General features: G+C 49.0%; 2 protein-coding genes across 2 annotated transcripts; one reads left to right on the top strand and one right to left on the bottom strand.

Moving 5' to 3' along the window:
- Window positions 1-605: 605 nt before the first annotated feature.
- On the top strand, window positions 606-12002 carry LOC133913191 (cyclase-associated protein 1-like). The gene is made up of 10 exons (XM_062356262.1): window positions 606-1105; window positions 1421-1592; window positions 1686-1750; window positions 2668-2989; window positions 3088-3256; window positions 9846-9955; window positions 10029-10084; window positions 10175-10231; window positions 10753-10896; window positions 11586-12002. The coding sequence occupies exons 1-10, from the start codon at window positions 824-826 to the stop codon at window positions 11670-11672; spliced, it is 1464 nt and encodes a 487-aa protein (XP_062212246.1). The 5' UTR covers window positions 606-823; the 3' UTR covers window positions 11673-12002.
- Window positions 12003-12042: 40 nt separating this feature from the next.
- On the bottom strand, window positions 12043-14761 carry LOC133913192 (glucan endo-1,3-beta-glucosidase 7-like). Its single transcript, XM_062356264.1, has 3 exons — window positions 14467-14761; window positions 12496-13550; window positions 12043-12394 (listed from the first exon to the last, which is right to left on the bottom strand). The coding sequence occupies exons 1-3, from the start codon at window positions 14534-14536 to the stop codon at window positions 12188-12190; spliced, it is 1332 nt and encodes a 443-aa protein (XP_062212248.1). The 5' UTR covers window positions 14537-14761; the 3' UTR covers window positions 12043-12187.
- Between the last annotated feature and the right edge of the window lie 3732 nt (window positions 14762-18493).

Here is an 18493-nt window from a genome sequence, read left to right as displayed (position 1 = left end):
GTGTACAACGAACCTACTTGCTAGTCTGACATATAAAGTCGTTATATACGATCATGTAGTTAAACAAATATCTTCATATGATCATTCTATCCACAAGTAAAGATTATTATATCTGCTGTAAACAACCAAACACTCTTCTATTCAAAATCACTGCATTCACTCAACCTAGTACTTCTATATATCTTTGTAGCTAAAAACCTACATGCCCAACCAAACCCATCCACAAAGTTCTGGTTGGTCCTGGTTGATGTGAGTAGTCGAACAACAGTGAAACTAATCTGCTGATGTTGCCCAGCCTCGCCTTCTTTGTCAGCCTTTGGTTGCCTCGACTTTCGGCAGCTAGCCCAGCTCATCAATTCGGAAAAGCCGGAAAGATCATGTGCAACCCCGTCATGTACAGCCATTTGCTGTAACATTTCGGCCTGCAGAATTCTTTTGCTCACAAGAAATAAAAGTGTTCTTGATCGAACCACGCGAAGGAATTGGCGAAATCGTAGTATCAAGACCTACAGATTTCGCTGAGAGCACGGGAAAACCTAGAAAGAAAAGGTAAGGCCTTCAGTTCTTACACATCAAGGCTGATTGGCCGATTCGGTGATTCTTGAAAAACGATCGACCACACCATCTCGGGAATTTCCTGTCGCCGCAGAAAAAAAGAAGGGAAAAAAAGAAGCGGCACCGCAAGCCGAAAGGCGCAGAGCTATAAAACCGCCACGGCTGGAAGCGGCGTCCCAGAGACGCGCACGCACGGACGAGACAGAGGAGCGCACGCACGGAGGAGAAGAGAGAGGAATCGAGAACCCAAGGCGGGTTTGATTCAGCGATGGAGACGGCGCTCGTGGAGCGGCTCGAGGCGGCGGTGGCGCGCCTGGAGGCCGCCGTTGCCTCCGGCGCCTCGCTCTCGGCGGCGGCGCCGCGCGAACTCGACGTCCCGGCCGCGTCGGATCCGGCCATCGTGGCCTACGACGAGTTCGTCGCGGAGGCCGTCGGCCGCCTCACGGCCGCGGCCGAGAAGATCGGTGGGAAAGTGCTCGACGCCACCAAGGTGCTCGCCGAGGCCTTCGCCGTCGCCAAGGACCTGCTCGTCCAGGCCAAGCAGCTACAGGTACCGGACGGACGACCTCGATCTGGTCGGGTTGCATGTGCTCGGCGCGTAGATCTCTCGCTGTATTGCCTACCCGATGCGTGAAACTCCGGTGAAATGACCCATTGAGCTGAGATTCGGAGGCACATTTAGGAAATTTCGGATTTTGCTGATCAAGAGTATTGGGCTTGCTAAGATCATTCTGTTCGAGTGGTTTCTCTACAATAACTTGTTGTAGGATTATTTGCATACAGGTTACAAGTTATGCAGGCATTGTTGGATCTGAACAATGCTTCTTGTTACATCAATGAGCAAAATTTTCCTTTCTTTATGCAGAAACCTGCATCAATGGCTGACGCACAGGATTTCTTTAAGCCCCTCAGTGATGTTATCACAAAAGCAACTGCAATGACCGAAGGAAGGAGGCCCGACTATTTCAATCATTTAAAGAGTATTGCTGACAGTCTCCCTGCTTTGGCTTGGGTTGCATTTTTGGGGAAGGATTGTGGTTAGTAAAGTTGTTCCTTTGGCTTAATCTATTTACTCCTGTCGAACTGATACGTGATATCGCTGATTTCCTTTTCTTCGTACTCTCTGTAAGGCATGAGCTTCCCAACAGCACATGTTGAAGAAAGCTGGCAGATGGCTGAGTTCTATAATAACAAGGTATGCTTTTTTATGACCATTTTATATTATTGCTCTACTATACCTTGGACATCTATGCTTATAGTTGCAATTAGGTGCACATTAAAAAAAAGACTATCACAACGCTTCAAGGTTATTCCTTTCTGATGGGCTCGTATTAGATTAGTGAGACATAGTGCCTGCTGCGATTATCTTCAGCTTTGGCGTTCCATTTTGTTACTAGAAGTTTATGGTAGCAGCTAATCAATTTTGTTTTTGAGAAATGGGATTTGATGCAGTTTTATTACAGATACCCCAAATGACATTGAGTAACGCAATACCGTTTCGGGCAATATTTCTGCAACAAGAATTCAAAGAAAACAAAGTAGTTCTAGCTACAATAGATATGAAACCTTTTTGTTTATCAGCCATTAATTTAGAGGAAAAAAAGTAGTATTTACTGCTGCAAAGAAACACAATAATAAATATGCCATTCTGAAACAGAGAAATGCAACTCTATAAATACATTTACTCCTTCCTTTTTTTTATTTGATGTCCTAGAATCAGTGCCAAATTAAGTTTGACCATTAATATGTTTAAAATTATCACGATTGACTTATGAAATTAATATCACTATATTTGTCTTCAGAAATGTGGTCACGAAGTATAATTTTATCAGTATATATCGAGATAAATTTACGGAAGTATTATGTCTCAAACACTGCAAAAAGTCAATAGCGTCAAATTGAAAAGAAAGGAGGCATATGCAAACAAAAGACGACTATCCTTCTATAAGTGCGTCTCTAGAAAGATTATTTGACTTAACTTCTCTCGTCTGCTCCGATTACCAATTAATTAGCAATTCAGCTGAAAATTTTAGTTCTACTATCACTATGAAGCAACTGCTTCCTCATACTGAGTAGGTTGATGAAGCATATACATCATTTTTTTCCTCATAGGTTCTTGTGGAGTACAGGAACAAAGACCCTGATCATGTTGAGTGGGCTAAAGCTTTGAAGGATCTATACATACCTGGTCTGCGGGATTATGTTAAGAAATATTACCCTCTTGGTCCTGTCTGGGGTCCTGCTGGAGGTTCCCTTGTTTCCCAACCGAAGGCTGCTGCCCCAACACCTAAAGCACCAGCGGTTAAGGCTCCCCCTCCACCAGCTCCTCCTTCAGCGCCTCTTTTTAGCACAGAGAAGTCTCCAAAATCTTCACAGCCTAAAGAAGGGATGTCAGCTGTTTTTCAAGAGATTAGTTCAAAACCTGTGACTTCAGGTAGATGGGAAAACATGGTTTTTCTAGGATGCGAGGATTTATTATTTTACTTCCATATCTGAATAACAGACGCATTGAGCCACATTATTGTTGCACAGGGTTACGAAAGGTTACTGATGACATGAAGACTAAAAACCGTGCTGCTAGAAGCGGTGTTGTCAGCAGCACTGCTGCTGCTCCTGCTGCAGCTCCTGAGAAGACTTCTCGTGCAGGGTCATTCTCCTTCAAGTCTGGACCCCCAAAAATGGAGCTTCAGATGGGACGCAAGTGAGTTTCGCTGTGGTTCTTAAAATCGTACACCATCTAACATATTATCTAAGGCACTAGATTAGTTGGTCTGCTGGTATATTATGGGTTTGATGATTGGCAGCCTGTAACAACACCAATCAGGCCCAACCATGTTGAATATTTGGGTGACCAATTGTTTTGTTTGCTGGGTTGCTGTAGCTGATGGGATAAGTCCTTGTGCAGCACATGGTCTTTGTGGGGCTGCTGCATGGTCTTTGTGGGGCTGCCACATGGTGGTGGTCTTGCTGCCCATATGCTTTAGGACAGCATCTAGGACACTAGGACAGCATCTAGGACAGCATCTTAGACTAGAGGACAGCATCTAGGATAACATCTTAGACTAGCATCTTAGACTATAGGACAGCATCTAGGACAGCATCTTAAACTAGCATCTTAGACTAGCATCTTGGCATATGCTTGGCTGGCCATGAGCCTATAAATATGTATCCCCAACCCCTCAGGTTGGCATGGCATTTTTGTGTGAGAAATAAAGGAAAAATTGTCCCAACTCCTAGTGTCATCCTCTCTCGATGAGAGTAAGAATTCAGCTACTACCAAGAGTAAGAATTCAGCGACTAACAACTGGTATCAGAGCCTGTTTATCCTGTAGCCTGAGCATCTCCTGCTCATCTCCCCCCTCAGCCTCGCAGCAGCCCTAGCTAAGAGCAGCAGCAGCCCCGGTTGCTCCTGCTCACCCCTCTCCCTCTGCGCAGAGCAGCAGTAGCTCGTCTGAAGCAGCCCTCTCCCCACGCAGCAGCCCTCCCCCGGTAGCGCGTCATGTCCGCAGGGCAGTCTCAGCGCTCGGTCGCCTCGAGCACGCGGCGTCGGCAGGAGGCCGAACTTGCCGCGTCAGAGGAACGTGAGCGAGCGGCGGCAGAGACCGCTGCGGCGGCGGCAAGGGCGTCGAGGCTGGCAGCGGCGGAGCTAGTAGCAGCCAGAGCGGAGGCAGAAGCAGCGGCGGCGGCGGTTGCAGCGCGTGCGGCGGCAGCGGAGGTCGAGGCTCTGCGCGGCAGCACCGGCAGCTCCATTTCTGCTGACGACAGCGCCGACGCGGACCTCGAGCTGCCGGAGGCAGAGGCAGCGCGAGAGCGGGCGGCACAGTGGGCAGCGGCGCACGCCCACGAGCGGGGCGGCAGCCCAGACAGGCGCGGACGCGCCGGCGGCGCTCCTGGAGGAGGCGCGCACGGCAACGGTGGCGGACGGGTCGATGGAGAGCGCGGCCTTTACAGGCGGCGTGGCTCTCTCTCCCCGGATCGGTACCGTGGTCACCACGGGTTCCAGGCTGTTGTCAGGGATGTCGGCCCCGGCGGTGGGTGGCCTACCCTCACTAAGACAACTACGTCGAGTGGGCTGCGGTGATGAGGGTAAAGCTCCAGGTGCGGCACATGTGGGAGGCAGTCCGGTACGGCGACGTCGACTACGACCAGGATCGACGGGCGCTGGATGCCCTCATCACAGCAGTCCCGTCCGAGATGCAGTTCTCGCTTACCAATAAGCGGACTGCCAAGGAGGCTTGGGACGCCATCGCTGCGGCACGCATCGGCAGCGACCGCGCCCGCAAGTCCACACTGCAGGCACTTCGCAAGGAGTGGGAGAACCTGGCCTTCAAGCCAGGTGAGGACGTTGATGACTTTGCTCTCCGTCTCAACACTCTGTTGCAGAAGATGGTGCAGTTCGGCGATGACACCTACGGCGAGGAGAGAGCTGTCGAAAAGCTCTTCCGTTGCGTCCCCGAGAAGTACAAGCAGATGGCTCGCTCGATCGAGTCTCTGCTGGATCTCTCCACGATGTCGATCGAGGAGGCGATAGGTCGCCTCAAGGTCGTCGACAGCGATGAGCCACAATCTCTCTCGGGGCCCATCACCACTGGCGGGAAGCTCCTTCTCACTCGGGAGCAGTGGGATGCCTGCCAGGGTGACCGGAGGAAGGGGGAGCCTTCTTCCACGACAGGCGGCCGCAAGCGTGGCAAGCCGCGCAAGGCGCGCAGAGACGCCCAGGTCGGGGCGCGAGGACGTGCCGAGGGTGATGCCCGCGGAGGCGCCCAGGGCGGCGCCGCCGGCAAGCACAAGCCGGCACGAGACGACACCTGCCGCAACTGCGGCCGGCTTGGCCATTGGGCCAAGGACTGTCGTCAGCCACGACGCGGCCAGGCCCACGTCGCACAGGCGGAGGAGGAGGAGCCGGCTCTGTTCATGGCTCATGCGAGCATAGAGCTACCTCCAGCGGCACCGGCCGCAGCGGCTCTCCTCCACCTTGACGAGCCAAAAGCACACGCCCTCCTCGGCGACGGCTCCGGCAACGACAAGACTGACGGGTGGTGCCTCGACACCGGCGCCACCCATCACATGACCGGTCGACGGGAGTTCTTCACCGAGCTTGACTCTAGCGTCCGAGGCTCCGTCAAATTTGGGGATGCCTCCGGCGTGGAGATCAAGGGCGTCGGTTCCGTCATCTTCACCGCCGTGTCTGGTGAGCACAGGCTGCTCACCGGAGTCTACTACATTCCCGCGTTGAGGAACTCTATCATCAGCTTGGGACAGCTGGATGAGAACGGTTCGCGCGTGGTTGTTGAGGATGGAGTCATGAGGATTTGGGATCGCCGTCGTCGCCTTCTTGCCAAGGTAACCAGAGGCACAAATCGACTCTACATCCTTAACGTGCAGGTGGCACAACCCCTCTGTCTCGCCGCTCGTCGGGACGACGAGGCGTGGCAGTGGCACGAGCGCTTCGGGCACCTTCACTTCGAGGCCCTGAAGCGGCTCAGTGCCGCAGAGATGGTGTGAGGCCTGCCGTGCCTCGACCATGTGGAGCAGCTCTGCGACGTCTGCGTGTTGACGAAGCAGAGGCGACTCCCCTTTCCCCAGCGGGCGAGCTTCCGAGCCAAGGAGAGGCTCGAGCTTGTGCACGGGGACTTGTGTGGCCCGGTGACACCGGCCACACCGGGAGGACGACGCTACTTCCTGCTGCTCGTCGACGACCTCTCCCGCTACATGTGGGTGATTTTCCTCGGCAGCAAGGGAGAGGCTGCGGACGCCATCAGGCGCGCGCAGGCTGCTGCGGAGGCGGAGTGCGGCCGCAAGCTGCGCGTGCTGCGCACCGACAACGGCGGCGAATTCACGGCGGCTGAATTCGCGTCGTACTACGCTGATAAGGGTATTCATCGCCACTACTCCGCGCCGTACAGCCCGCAGCAGAACGGCGTCGTCGAGCGGCGCAACCAGACGGTTGTGGGGATGGCTCGGGCCCTCCTCAAGCAGAGGGGGATGCCGGCTGTCTTCTGGGGAGAGGCGGTGGTGACGGCCGTCTACATCCTCAACCGCTCGCCTACCAAGGCGCTCGACGGCAGGACGCCGTACGAGGCTTGGCATGGGCGCAAGCCGGCGGTCTCCCACTTACGGGTCTTCGGCTGCCTCGCGTTCGCCAAGGAGCTTGGCCACATTAGCAAGCTCGACGACAGGAGCACTCCGGGAGTGTTCATCGGCTACGTGGAGGGCTCGAAGGCCTACCGCATCCTCGACCCGAAGACACAGCGTGTGCACACGGCGCGCGACGTTGTGTTCAACGAAGGGCGAGGATGGGCGTGGGACAAGGCGATGGACGACAGATCGGCTCCGACGTACGACGACTTCACTGTCGAGTACGTCCACTTCGAGGGAGCTGGGGGAGTAGGCAGCTCTTCTTCGACGAGCGTGTCTACCCCAGTCCCTGAGCCTCCACCGACACCGGCGCCTGCTACTTCGACAGCACCACGTTCTCCGGCCAGGACCTCGGCTGCGATGAGTTCTTCGCCGGCTCCACCACAGCTGGCAACGCCACGCACTCCAGCACCGACAGGCACCTCTCCGGGCACGTCTACTCCAACACCAGCTCGTGTCGAGCACAGCCCGGTTGAGCTCGCTACTCCGCTCTCTCACGACGAGGAGCGCATCGACGCGTACCACGACGGCGAGCCGTTGCGGTACCATACGATGGAGAACCTTCTCGGCGACCAGCCGGTGCCGGGACTGGTGCCTCACGATCTGGAGGCGCAGTTGCACCTTGCGTGTGACGACGGCGAGCCTCGGTCGTTTGCAGAGGCCGAGAGACACGCGGCATGGCACGCCGCGATGCAGTTGGAGATGGATGCGGTTGAGAAGAACCGCACCTGGGAGCTTGCTGACCTCCCTCGTGGTCACCGAGCGATCACCCTTAAGTGGGTGTTCAAGCTGAAGAGGGATGAAGCCGGCGCCATCGTCAAGCACAAGGCTCGCTTGGTGGCACGAGGTTTCGTGCAGCAGGAGGGGGTCGACTTCGACGACGCCTTCGCTCCCGTGGCACGGATGGAGTCCGTGCGACTCCTCCTTGCGCTAGCTGCCCAGGAGGGCTGGCGTGTTCATCACATGGACGTCAAGTCGGCGTTCCTTAACGGCGACTTGAAGGAGGAGGTCTACGTGCACCAGCCGCCGGGATTTACGATCCCCGGCAAGGAGGGCAAGGTGCTCCGCTTGCGCAAGGCCCTCTATGGCTTGCGGCAGGCACCGAGGGCGTGGAATGCCAAGTTGGATTCCACGCTAAAAGGGATGGGCTTCGAGCAAAGCCCGCACGAGGCGGCCATCTACCGACGGGGCAGTGGAGGAACTGCTCTGCTGGTGGGTGTCTACGTCGACGACTTGGTGATCACCGGCACCAAGGATGCGGAGGTGGCGGCATTCAAGGAAGAGATGAAGGCCACCTTCCAGATGAGTGACCTGGGACCTCTCTCCTTCTACCTGGGGATCGAGGTGCACCAGGATGACTCCGGGATCACGCTTCGACAGACCGCCTACGCCAAGCGCGTCGTTGAGCTAGCTGGGCTCACCGACTGCAACCCAGCTCTCACTCCGATGGAGGAGAGGCTGAAGCTGAGCCGCGACAGCACGACGGAGGAGGTGGACGCTACGCAGTACCGGCGTCTTGTGGGGAGCCTTCGCTACCTCGCCCACACACGGCCGGACTTGGCATTCTCCGTCGGCTACGTTAGTCGGTTCATGCAGCGACCGACGACGGAGCACCAGCAGGCTGTGAAGAGGATCATCCGCTACGTTGCGGGGACTCTCGACCACGGCCTCTACTACCCTAGGTGCCCTGGGGCGGCACACTTCGTCGGGTACAGCGACAGTGACCACGCCGGCGACATCGACACCAGCAAGAGCACGAGCGGGATCCTCTTCTTCCTCGGCAAGTGCCTCGTTAGCTGGCAGTCGGTCAAGCAGCAGGTGGTGGCCCTGTCCAGCTGCGAGGCCGAGTACATAGCGGCCTCCACCGCTTCGACTCAGGCGCTCTGGCTCGCTCGACTGCTTGGTGATCTCCTCGGCAGAGACACTAGAGCGGTGGAGCTCAGGGTGGACAGCAAGTCCGCTCTAGCCCTGGCAAAGAACCCCGTTTTCCATGACCGGAGCAAGCACATCCGGGTGAGGTACCACTTCATCCGAGGCTGTTTGGAGGAAGGGAGCATCAAGGCGAGCTACATCAACACCAAGGATCAGCTTGCGGACCTGCTCACCAAGCCTCTTGGGAGGCTCAAGTTCCTTGAGCTCTGCTCCAGGACCGGGATGGTTCAATCTTCCCACAAGACGACGCACAAGACTTAGGGGGAGAATGATGGGATAAGTCCTTGTGCAGCACATGGTCTTTGTGGGGCTGCTGCATGGTCTTTGTGGGGCTGCCACATGGTGGTGGTCTTGCTGCCCATATGCTTTAGGACAGCATCTAGAACAGCATCTTAGACTAGAGGACAACATCTAGGACAGCATCTTAGACTAGCATCTTGGCATATACTTGGCTGGCCATGGGCCTATAAATATGTATCCCCAACCCCTCAGGTTGGCATGGCATTTTTGTGTGAGAGTAGCGAGTTGGCACAAAATGTGCGCGACTGGGACTTTGGCCTTTGGGCATAGGAAGAACCAGGAACCAGGAAGGGAAGCTAAAATTAAGGAGTTAGTTTTCAGCACTGCGTAATGACTTGATTTGATGATTTATTTGCGTGTGTCAAGGATTTAAGGATGGAACAAGATGGATTAAGGATTATTAATGGTGATTAAGGTTATTAAGGTAGAGTAGACAAATAGGTCTCTTAGTTTCCTTTTCACCTCATACGTCCTCTATTTGCATCACACATCCAACCAACCCAACACCATCTTATCATCATCTCAAGCAACCCTCACTTGCAATTCATGGTCGTGTTCTGAGTTTGGACAAGATGGGTTCACCTCGGTCAGCCAGCTTGTACTTTTGCATTCAAGCAACCACAGCTTACCTGTCCAGCTTGCATACTAGGCATGAGGCGATTGTGCATGTCTTATGATCTTCTAGAATGATTACGGCATTCTTAAATAGTTAAATACAATAATGATAAAAAATGGCAAAGGCCTACCCCAACTTGCTTGGGACAAATGCTTTGTTGTTATTGTTGTTGTCCTAAGCTATAACTAGGCATAAACAATACATCATTCCAACTTCTGTTACACTTGATATAATAATGTACTAACGTGTTACCATATGATGCCCGCCTGTTGATATGTGTTCCATCCTGTGTGACTAATGGCAGATGGGTGGTCGAGAATCAGGTTGGTAAGAAGAACCTTGCTATTGATGACTGTGATTCCAGACAATCCGTCTATGTATATGGATGCAAGGATTCTCTCCTTCAAGTAAATGGTAATGTGTATCTTAGTTTGGATGTACACTCTTCTCTATGTTTTGGTCACAGCAATTATATACTTTTTTGTAGGCAAGGTTAATAATATAACTGTTGACAAATGCACCAAATTTGGAATCGTTTTCAAGGTTAGTGTAAGCTGTTCTGGGACAAGAGGTCCTCGAACTAATTTATTGTATCATCGTAGTAACAATAAACTTAGCTACCATGTGTTTCAGGATGTTGTTGCAGCTTTTGAGGTTGTCAACTGCAATGGTGTTGAGGTCCAATGTCAGGTATTCAATGTTTATAATGTTTATATTTATATTTGTGAATGTATTTTAACTTACCTAGGTGTAAAAATGGTTTCTTGTAATTGTCCCTTACAGACAGCTCTCTGGTTCTGAATATTTTAGTATTCATTGCCTGGGATCTTGTTTTCTGCATTTTCTGCACTGTTATTCTTGCAGGAAGACATCTAGTCAGTCTATTGTAGGGAGAATATATGATATGGTTGTGGCCCTATGTATGATCTCTAATTTCTCTGCCCACTTATATGCTTTAAAATAGCTTCTTGTATTATGATTTGATTGCTTCCTTGCTTCAATGAGTCCTTCAAATCTGAGCACTCACATGCTCCTGAAAACCTTGATTATAAACTTTATTTCCTTTCCTTTTGAATTTTGTTATGTTTAAAAATTCCAACAGGTAGAATTGCCCTATAGTTTTTCATTCTCTTTAGTATAACTGACATCCGCTACATAAGTTCACTATTTGAATGTAAATTTTGTTATTTTTTTCCTACTTATACTTTCAGGGTACAGCACCAACAATATCAATCGACAACACATCTGGGTGTCAGCTATACTTAAGCAAAGATTCGCTGGGAGCTTCAATTACTTCAGCTAAATCTAGTGAAATTAATGTGATGGTTCCAAGTGGTGTCACTGATGGCGATTGGGTAAGATGTGATCTTAACTTTTTTTTCCTTTCAGTGTATAATACTGACATAGTTAACTTATTGTAGTGTCAAATGATTAAAAAAGGGGAAGAAATTTGGTAACATGCTACATTTTGGAAAGCTTTTAGGCCCATAGAACACTGATGTACAAATACTGATGGTATATTATTGCGAGTTCCTGATTATGCAGAAACAGAGTAGATGACAGTTCATTGCCACATTCTGATTTGATTTTGGAAGTTTGTTTTAGATGCAAGTTTACTATTACAAGTACCTTTATTGATTATTGTTTTATCGTCGTCTTTTTAGTTGGATATTGTGGGTTTCATCTCTAGCCTACCCCAACTTGCTTGGGACAAAGGCTTCGTTGTTGTTGTTGTTGTTTTAGATGCAAGTTTTAAGATGCCAGAATATGTTTCCTTTTCTTTAACATTTGTCTACATTCTTCTTTGCCCCTGTACCAGTATAGTTTCTCATATTATGTGACATCTTGGTACACATGCATAGCATTTTAACTGGGCAATGTAGTTAGCAGTTATGATGTCAGACTTCCTCTTCCTATTTTATTAGCATCCTAGATTCTGTCACTCCTTTAGTCGGTAACTTGGGATTGGTTGACATATCACATATCTCTGTTTCTGTAAACGTGTTAAAACTCTTTGCACCTAACTTCAGCTTTTATGTTACAGGTGGAGCATGCTTTGCCTCAGCAGTACATCCATAGCTTCAAGGAAGGGCAATTCATCACGTCACCAGTTTCACACTCTGGAGCGTAAATCTGATTACATCTGATGATGGCTGCTATTCTGTGCTTGTTTGTTTGTTGGACGCCGCCTTTGCTTGCCTTGTTTGAAGATGTTGGCATGTTAAGAGTTGTGAAGATGGTGGTATGTTGAGAGTTGTAGCCGTTTTTGGTCTCTGTTGGAGCACTGGATTGGGTCTGCCATTGTTGTTTCTGTTGTCCTTGCTCGGTGTGTGTTTTGTTTACACATGGTTCCTTTTGGTTGGTATATTTATATGCCAACAAAACTACTTGTGTGTCTTCAGCTGACCATTCTTTAACGATGTGCATCTCATTGTATTGTCATTGATGTGGATGCTTGCTTTGTTGGGTGCATCTTTTCGGCTGACTGTTCTTTAACAATATGATCAAATTTCCAGCCATGAAACCATGGGAATTATGCTCATTTCTTGACGAGATACAAGACGGGAGTACGACGCACCAGCCACCAGGAATACAAATTGCGCCACGCAAAAATAATAAAAAATAAAAGGCGCCACAATGAATTGGCTAGAAAAAGTATAAAGAAAAAGGCCATGTTAAAATCTGCAAAGCTATGAACCAGAAACCAGGAATCATAGGGAGCACTGCCAAAGGGCGAGACGATTCAGCGGCACTAGGAAGAGAGCAGCCGGCGGCGGTCCCCCTCGCCGTCCCCGGCGTGCACAGACCGGAAGGCCCTGCCGCTGCCGTCGAGCCTGGCTGCGCCGGAGTCACCTGCACCAACGGAAGCAAGAGCTCCATCAGAACCCAGATGTTCAGAAGAAGTGAATAAACTTAAACCAAGAAGAGGACAACATCAAGTGATGTCACAGCACCTGTGGCTGCTGCCCTGGCGTTGGCATTTGCGCTGGCGTCGGCGATGGAGCCGGCGCCATGGCCGGCCCCAACCCAGCCGTGCCGTTCCTGAGCAGCCCCGTCGGGTACGTCTCGGTGAGGTTGGTCTGGAACAGCCCGAAGTACCGCTCCGACGCCTTGCCGGGCTTGAGGTCCTCGTCGTACATGGCGAATATGTACGTGTCCACGGACTTGCCGGGCACGCGCGGCGTGCCGGCCAAGGACCGGAGGTGGGACACGAGGCCGGACACGAACGCGCGCGCGTTCTCCACCGTGGCGCCGGACTCGTCGGGGTCGCCCTTGTGCGGCCACCCAGTCTCGGCCACGACGATCTCCACGTCCTTGTACCCCTTGGCGTCCAGCGCCGCGCGCACGGCGTCCAGCTGCGCGTCGAACATGTTGGTGTACGTGAGCCCGGACCCGGCGTCCGGCCGCCCGGCGTTGGGCTGGAACAGGCAGAAGGCCAGCGTCTCCGGGCGCGGGTCGCTGACGTACGCGAAGTACGGGTAGGGGTTGATCAGGAACGGCGAGCCGGTCTTGCTCAGGAAGGCCAGAAGCGGGTCGAGCGCCGAGGCGAGCTCCGGCTTGAACGCGCCGGAGGACGGAGGATCAGATTGCGCGAGCACGTCCATGGCGTTCACGGTGGAGACCTTGATGCTGGAGTTGGGCGGCATCGCGTCGTACAGGTTCTGCATGGCCGGGACGAGCTGCGAGCCGAGCGTGGCATCGCCAAAGAGGACCTCGTTGCCGACGGAGACGGCGGTGATGGACGGCCCCGAGGCGGAAGCCGGGAGGTGCGCGGCGACCCAGGCGGCGGCCGCGGCGGGCGAGGACGCGAGGTTGGCGATGTCGCCGTTGGCGGCGCCGAGGAGGAGGGAGATGCCCGTGCCGGCTAAAGCGGAGACGATGGTCGGGTCGGTCCCGTAGAGGCGCACCTTGGAGATGGTCGTGGACTGCAGGAGGCGCGCGGTGGCCGACGGCGGCGGGAGGTTGTCGGCCACGTTGCCGTAGTTGATGCCGACGAAGGACTGCGGCGCTGCAGGCACGTGCGTTAGCGTACTTTGCACTTATATTATATGTAGCTGACAACATGCACAGCAGATGCTCTGTGACTTACTAGCAGTACACTTTTTTTTTTTTGAGATATAGTAGTACACTTGTTAAGGACACTAGAAATTTACATGGTTTCAAGAAAAGCTTCGCGTTCTTATGAAATTCCTACACACCTAAGCTAACCAGTCCTAACTGGAACACAAAACAACTAGGAGAATGCAGCAATCCAGTGCACAACGATGGTAAAGACCTTTCTTTTCTATTTATAAACTGAGTTTAGTCGCAACCAATTGACGTAAATCATAGGCTCAAATTCCAAACTTCACATGTCGAAAGCGAAGTCCTAGATAAAACATGTCAAAGCTCAAAATGGCCTAAAGCATCTGACAAACTGGCAAGCTGCACGTTGGTAGCTCTAGGTGTCACCGTCTCACCGGATCAGCGCACAACGCTACATATCAGCGTCGCATGATGGCAGCATGACGACCATGTCGACGGTAGGATCAATTTCCGTGTGGTTCAGAAAACTCCAGCAGATGCAAACACGGTTCTGTTCTACACGGGTTCTGTTCCTTTCGCTATCAGACAACGACGAAAACCATCTCGAGTCGTCACAGAGAACCAGTAGCTTGTTGTGGGGAAAGGAGGACGCAGAGCACAAAAAGAGATCGAGCTAAAGAACTTGGAAGCTACATAGTTTGCAATCGGCAATCAACAGCTCGAGTTACGCTGAATTTCTCTTTTAGCCTGGATTTTGTGATTGGCAACCAATAGCTCGAGTAGTTGAACTCAAATTCCCAAATATAAGAAAATAGAAATAAAAGGAAAAGGCTTTCAAGAGCTTCGGCAAGAACACAGCTCAGCCGAACAGATAGAACCATGGACAGGGAGACCCTCACCTGCGGGAGGAAGACGAAAGAGCTGCAAGAGTCCCAAGAGAGCAAGCAGAAGCCGCCGCCTCCCCGTCATCTCCACCCTCTCTCTCACACAAGCACACAGAAACAGAGAGGTACGATCTGACTCCGTCTCTCTCAGCTGTGCTGCTTCTTGTGGCCTTCACTTGCTCGCTTTTCCCTGCAGGCTGCAGCGATTTAACCCTCGATTTAGCGAGGAGGAGAAACGAAGAAAGAAGCGATGGGCGCTCTCTGACTCGCCCTCTAAAACCATCTCCAATCATATTCTCATTCTCTTATCTCCAACAATTTCACTTCAAATGAAATCTTAAAAGTAAAGAAGAGAATGCTGTTATAAAGTGAATGAACCTGAGAATCTTTTCGTAACGGAAACTGTAAAGGGAAACTGTTGGAATGCTGAAAGGAACAAAAATCTCTTCACAACAGGAATCTAGCTCATGAAGGTAATCTTTTGGGGTTAGTCTTAGACCATCTCCAACCATATTCCCTTTATTTTGTTCCCTTCCCGATTTTCTTTCTCGTTCTCATTCCCTTTATTTTCTCTCATCTTTAACAGCTTCCCTTCGAGGTGAATCCTGTCCTGAAGGAAATGACACTTAGAATCCCATCATGACGGGAACCGTGAAGGAAACCGTTGAAACGCCGAAAAGAACGAAAATCCCTTCACGACGGGAATCTAACCTCTAAAGGGAATCCCTTGGAGCTATTCTTAGGCGGAACAATAGTAAGGGCATCCCAAGAAATTCCCTTCGTGAATGAGAATTTCTTTGTAAAGTGATTTTTATTTTCTTCAGTATTTTAATAGTTTTTCTTCACGATTTTCATCACGAAGAGAATTTTAAGATCATTTCCTCTAAAACAGGATTCTCTCTGCCCTTCGAAGAGAAGCTATTGAAGATGAGAAAAAAATAAAAGAAATGAGAACAGAAAAAAAAATAATAAAAAATAAAATAAAGAAAATATAGTTAAAAATGGTTAAGGTTGTTGCTAGAGCGGGTGTAAAAGTAGACACTAAGGGCATGCGCGGTTCGGTTTTTTGAGTTTCTGTTTCTCTAGAGCTAAAAACCGAACCAAAAAATTTAGCTATGAGTTATTTTTGATAAAACTAAAAAGCTATTTTCTGATAAAATAAATTAAAAGTTAAAAAGCTAAAAATTTATTGTAAAAACTAATTAAAATATCAACTAAAAGATAGAAAAATCAAAAACCAAAAGGCTCAACTCAAACAAACATACCTAAAATCTTTTAGCAGTGCTTCTGCTCTTAGCTCCATATCAAATTTTAAATTTATAGTTTAAGATAACATAATTTAATTCTTTATTTTTATATTAAAATAAAAATAAAATAACTTACTAAACACTCTCTACATATTACAATTCTAACCCAACTAGCTCTAAATAATCTTAAGAGTTGTAGGTCAGCCAAAATAGCCTCTAACGCGCTAAAGCCCCCAACCCCTGTGCTAAAAACAAAGGCTCACTTGCGCTGGTAGGTCTTTGAACTGCGTGCCAACGAAGCCGCCCGGTTTGAACTGCGCAGCGAGGCAGGGAGGGAGGAAGGCGGCCAAGGATCAAGGAATGCCGGAGCGAGACGGCTGCGCTTGGATGGGTGACGCGCGTGCACGGCAGTCCGGGCCCGGATGTAAATGTTGGTGCATATATGAGCTTTCCTACTGAACACACATTCCAGCAACTCATCTCGCAGCGATAACTTTTCGAGGGAACAGATTCCAACATTTGGAGTTGGGACTGTTAGGAAGGGTCGGTGTAGCAAGGCTGCCATGTCTTCGTCGAACCAAAAATTCCACTAAACCATAAACATATATAGTTTATTAGAATTGTTTATTTACATTACGATTTATATTATAAAGAATAAATTATAAAACATATAAGAAATAAATAAATATTAAATAGAAAAAATAGATGATCTATATAGCCCGTATATTCATACCCCGCACGTGAAGTTGCCTTGCCGGTCTTACTTGCCGTGCTGTGCTTGGACAATGGAATCCCGGTCTTACTTGCCGTGCTGTGCTTGGACAATGGAATGCGGTCCGGGCGAATTCCTACCTACCACTAACAGTGCTGCAAGTGGCATGACGGGCACGCGTATCATATGCCAAAAATATGGACATGGAGATAGCTAGCTGATAGGTTTGCCGGTCGTTTGATGTGCAAATGGGTGCCTTTTGCGTTTTTCCTGCTGCTCCTTTGGGCTGGGTGGTCAGGTAAGCCATACGCGCCAAGGTTGACACTTGACTACGGGGAAATGGCTCACGTTATAATACTGTGCATTATTTCCCCAGAGTATAATTTCGTGCATTATGCGAAGTAGTGGTTCAATGCTCTAGCCAGCAGTGCAAATTAAAATATAAAATTTAAAGCGCACTAAATAGTCTGATTTGCGGCCGCCAAGTGTTGCTTTAAGATTTGTCTAGTTCACTCCATCATATTCTTAACCTAGAATTCTAGATTTGGACATATGGTGAACATCCCAAAATGAGATGTAAGAGCAAACAAAGGTGTAGGATCACATCTGATAGCCTTTTAGGTGAAGTGATATGAGAACTTGCCACCAATTTATCTGACATGCCAGTAGTTTCGTCTACTCTGTTCTCTGCTCTTGCTCAAGTCATAGCGGATTGACTGCTTACCTAAAAAAGCTTGCTCTTGTGAGCCATTAGTCCGTTGCGAACTAGCTCAGAATGGTGAGTACACAAAGTTATGCAATGCCACGTTATCGCGTAGCAACTAGCAAACAGATGAAACATGGTGTCTTTTGTGACCCAGCAGGGTAGCGTTTGCTATCGGGCGGACAAGGAGAGGCCTAGCGAGAACACGAGTCTACGTTTAGATTCTTGTTTTTTTTTTATGAATTTAGGTATTTTTTTAAGTTGTAAATACTGGGTCACTGTTATGCCCCTTAATTTGTGAGCTAAGTCCGCCCCTGTTTACTGTTATGTGAGGTCAGGTGGCACTTGGCAAAATTTAGGTATGGGCAGGGGACCTTTGCCTTTGTTGACAGTGGCTCTATCCCCCTCTTTTTCCGGGCAAACCTACATGATATGGTTTATATATTTTAGGATGGGTTTTGTTAGAGAATGATATTGAATAGGATAAAGTTATCTATATTTTTAGAATGAGATAATTTTATTTTCTGTTTGGTGGGGATAGATAATATTAGCTAGTTTTCTGTTTGGTTGGTGGGATTAGAGTGAATAGAATAAGTCAGTTTTCTATTTGGTTGGTGAGATTAAAATAAAAAGTATTATTCATTCATATTTATATGTATTTTATAAGCATTTGGATGAATTTGCGCATGTTTGAATTCAAGTTGAATTATATCACATGAAATAATAAAACATATCGCATGAATAATAAAAATGCATATAAATGGAGCATTATAAATGAACTTATTTTTTCACCAAATCTATAGTTAGAAACATTTTTATAAATTAATAAATCACATGAGAAGAATATTAGTGATTTTTGGAATTTATTTGAAGCATTAAAAATTACTAGAAGTTATAAAAATATGCTTCTTTAGAGAATTTTAATTAAATATTGGCTCATGATTTTTTTATCAAATCAATTAAAATGGGTTGCTCGTGAGCTCTAATTTACTCATGAAAATATGCTTCTTTAGAGCTCTAATTAAATATTTTTGAACCATTTTTATACTTCTAGATAAATCGGAGAGTTAAATGAAAAACACTGCCCGGTCCGCATGAAGCTGGATCACCGGGTCTGGCTGTTTTCTCTGGATCTCTCCATTCAGCATTATAAAAGTAATTTTTAAGATAAATCTATCCATATTATTTTTAAGTATCTAAACTCAATACATAAAAATTATTTATAACTAAAATTTAAAACCGTTAACTACACACAACTCAAAACAACCTTATTAGACTGGAGGCTGTAACAGTCTGTTTTCCATGATAAGCAAGGTGGCACTGCTTGGTTTCCGTTCTTGGCAATAGTGGGCCGTTAACTTGGCTGTTGGATAACATTGT

Source organism: Phragmites australis, chromosome 3 (genome assembly GCF_958298935.1).
Source record: "Phragmites australis chromosome 3, lpPhrAust1.1, whole genome shotgun sequence".
In the NCBI taxonomy this organism is placed as follows: Eukaryota; Viridiplantae; Streptophyta; class Magnoliopsida; order Poales; family Poaceae; genus Phragmites; species Phragmites australis.
Note: the sequence above shows the minus strand (reverse complement) of the source record. Positions and strands in the feature narration are given on the sequence as shown.

Bases quoted from the DNA above. Each gene is read 5' to 3' on its own strand.
- LOC133913191 (XM_062356262.1), top strand. From the start codon at position 824: ATGGAGACGGCGCTCGTGGAGCGGCTCGAGGCGGCGGTGGCGCGCCTG. The intron at 3,257-9,845 runs GTGAGTTTCGCT...GACTAATGGCAG, and splicing joins GAGCTTCAGATGGGACGCAA to ATGGGTGGTCGAGAATCAGG. The intron at 10,085-10,174 runs GTTAGTGTAAGC...CATGTGTTTCAG, and splicing joins AATTTGGAATCGTTTTCAAG to GATGTTGTTGCAGCTTTTGA.
- LOC133913192 (XM_062356264.1), bottom strand. From the start codon at position 14,536: ATGACGGGGAGGCGGCGGCTTCTGCTTGCTCTCTTGGGACTCTTGCAG. The intron at 13,551-14,466 runs GTGAGGGTCTCC...ACGTGCCTGCAG, and splicing joins CTTTCGTCTTCCTCCCGCAG to CGCCGCAGTCCTTCGTCGGC. The intron at 12,395-12,495 runs GTGCTGTGACAT...CCGTTGGTGCAG, and splicing joins CGCCAGGGCAGCAGCCACAG to GTGACTCCGGCGCAGCCAGG.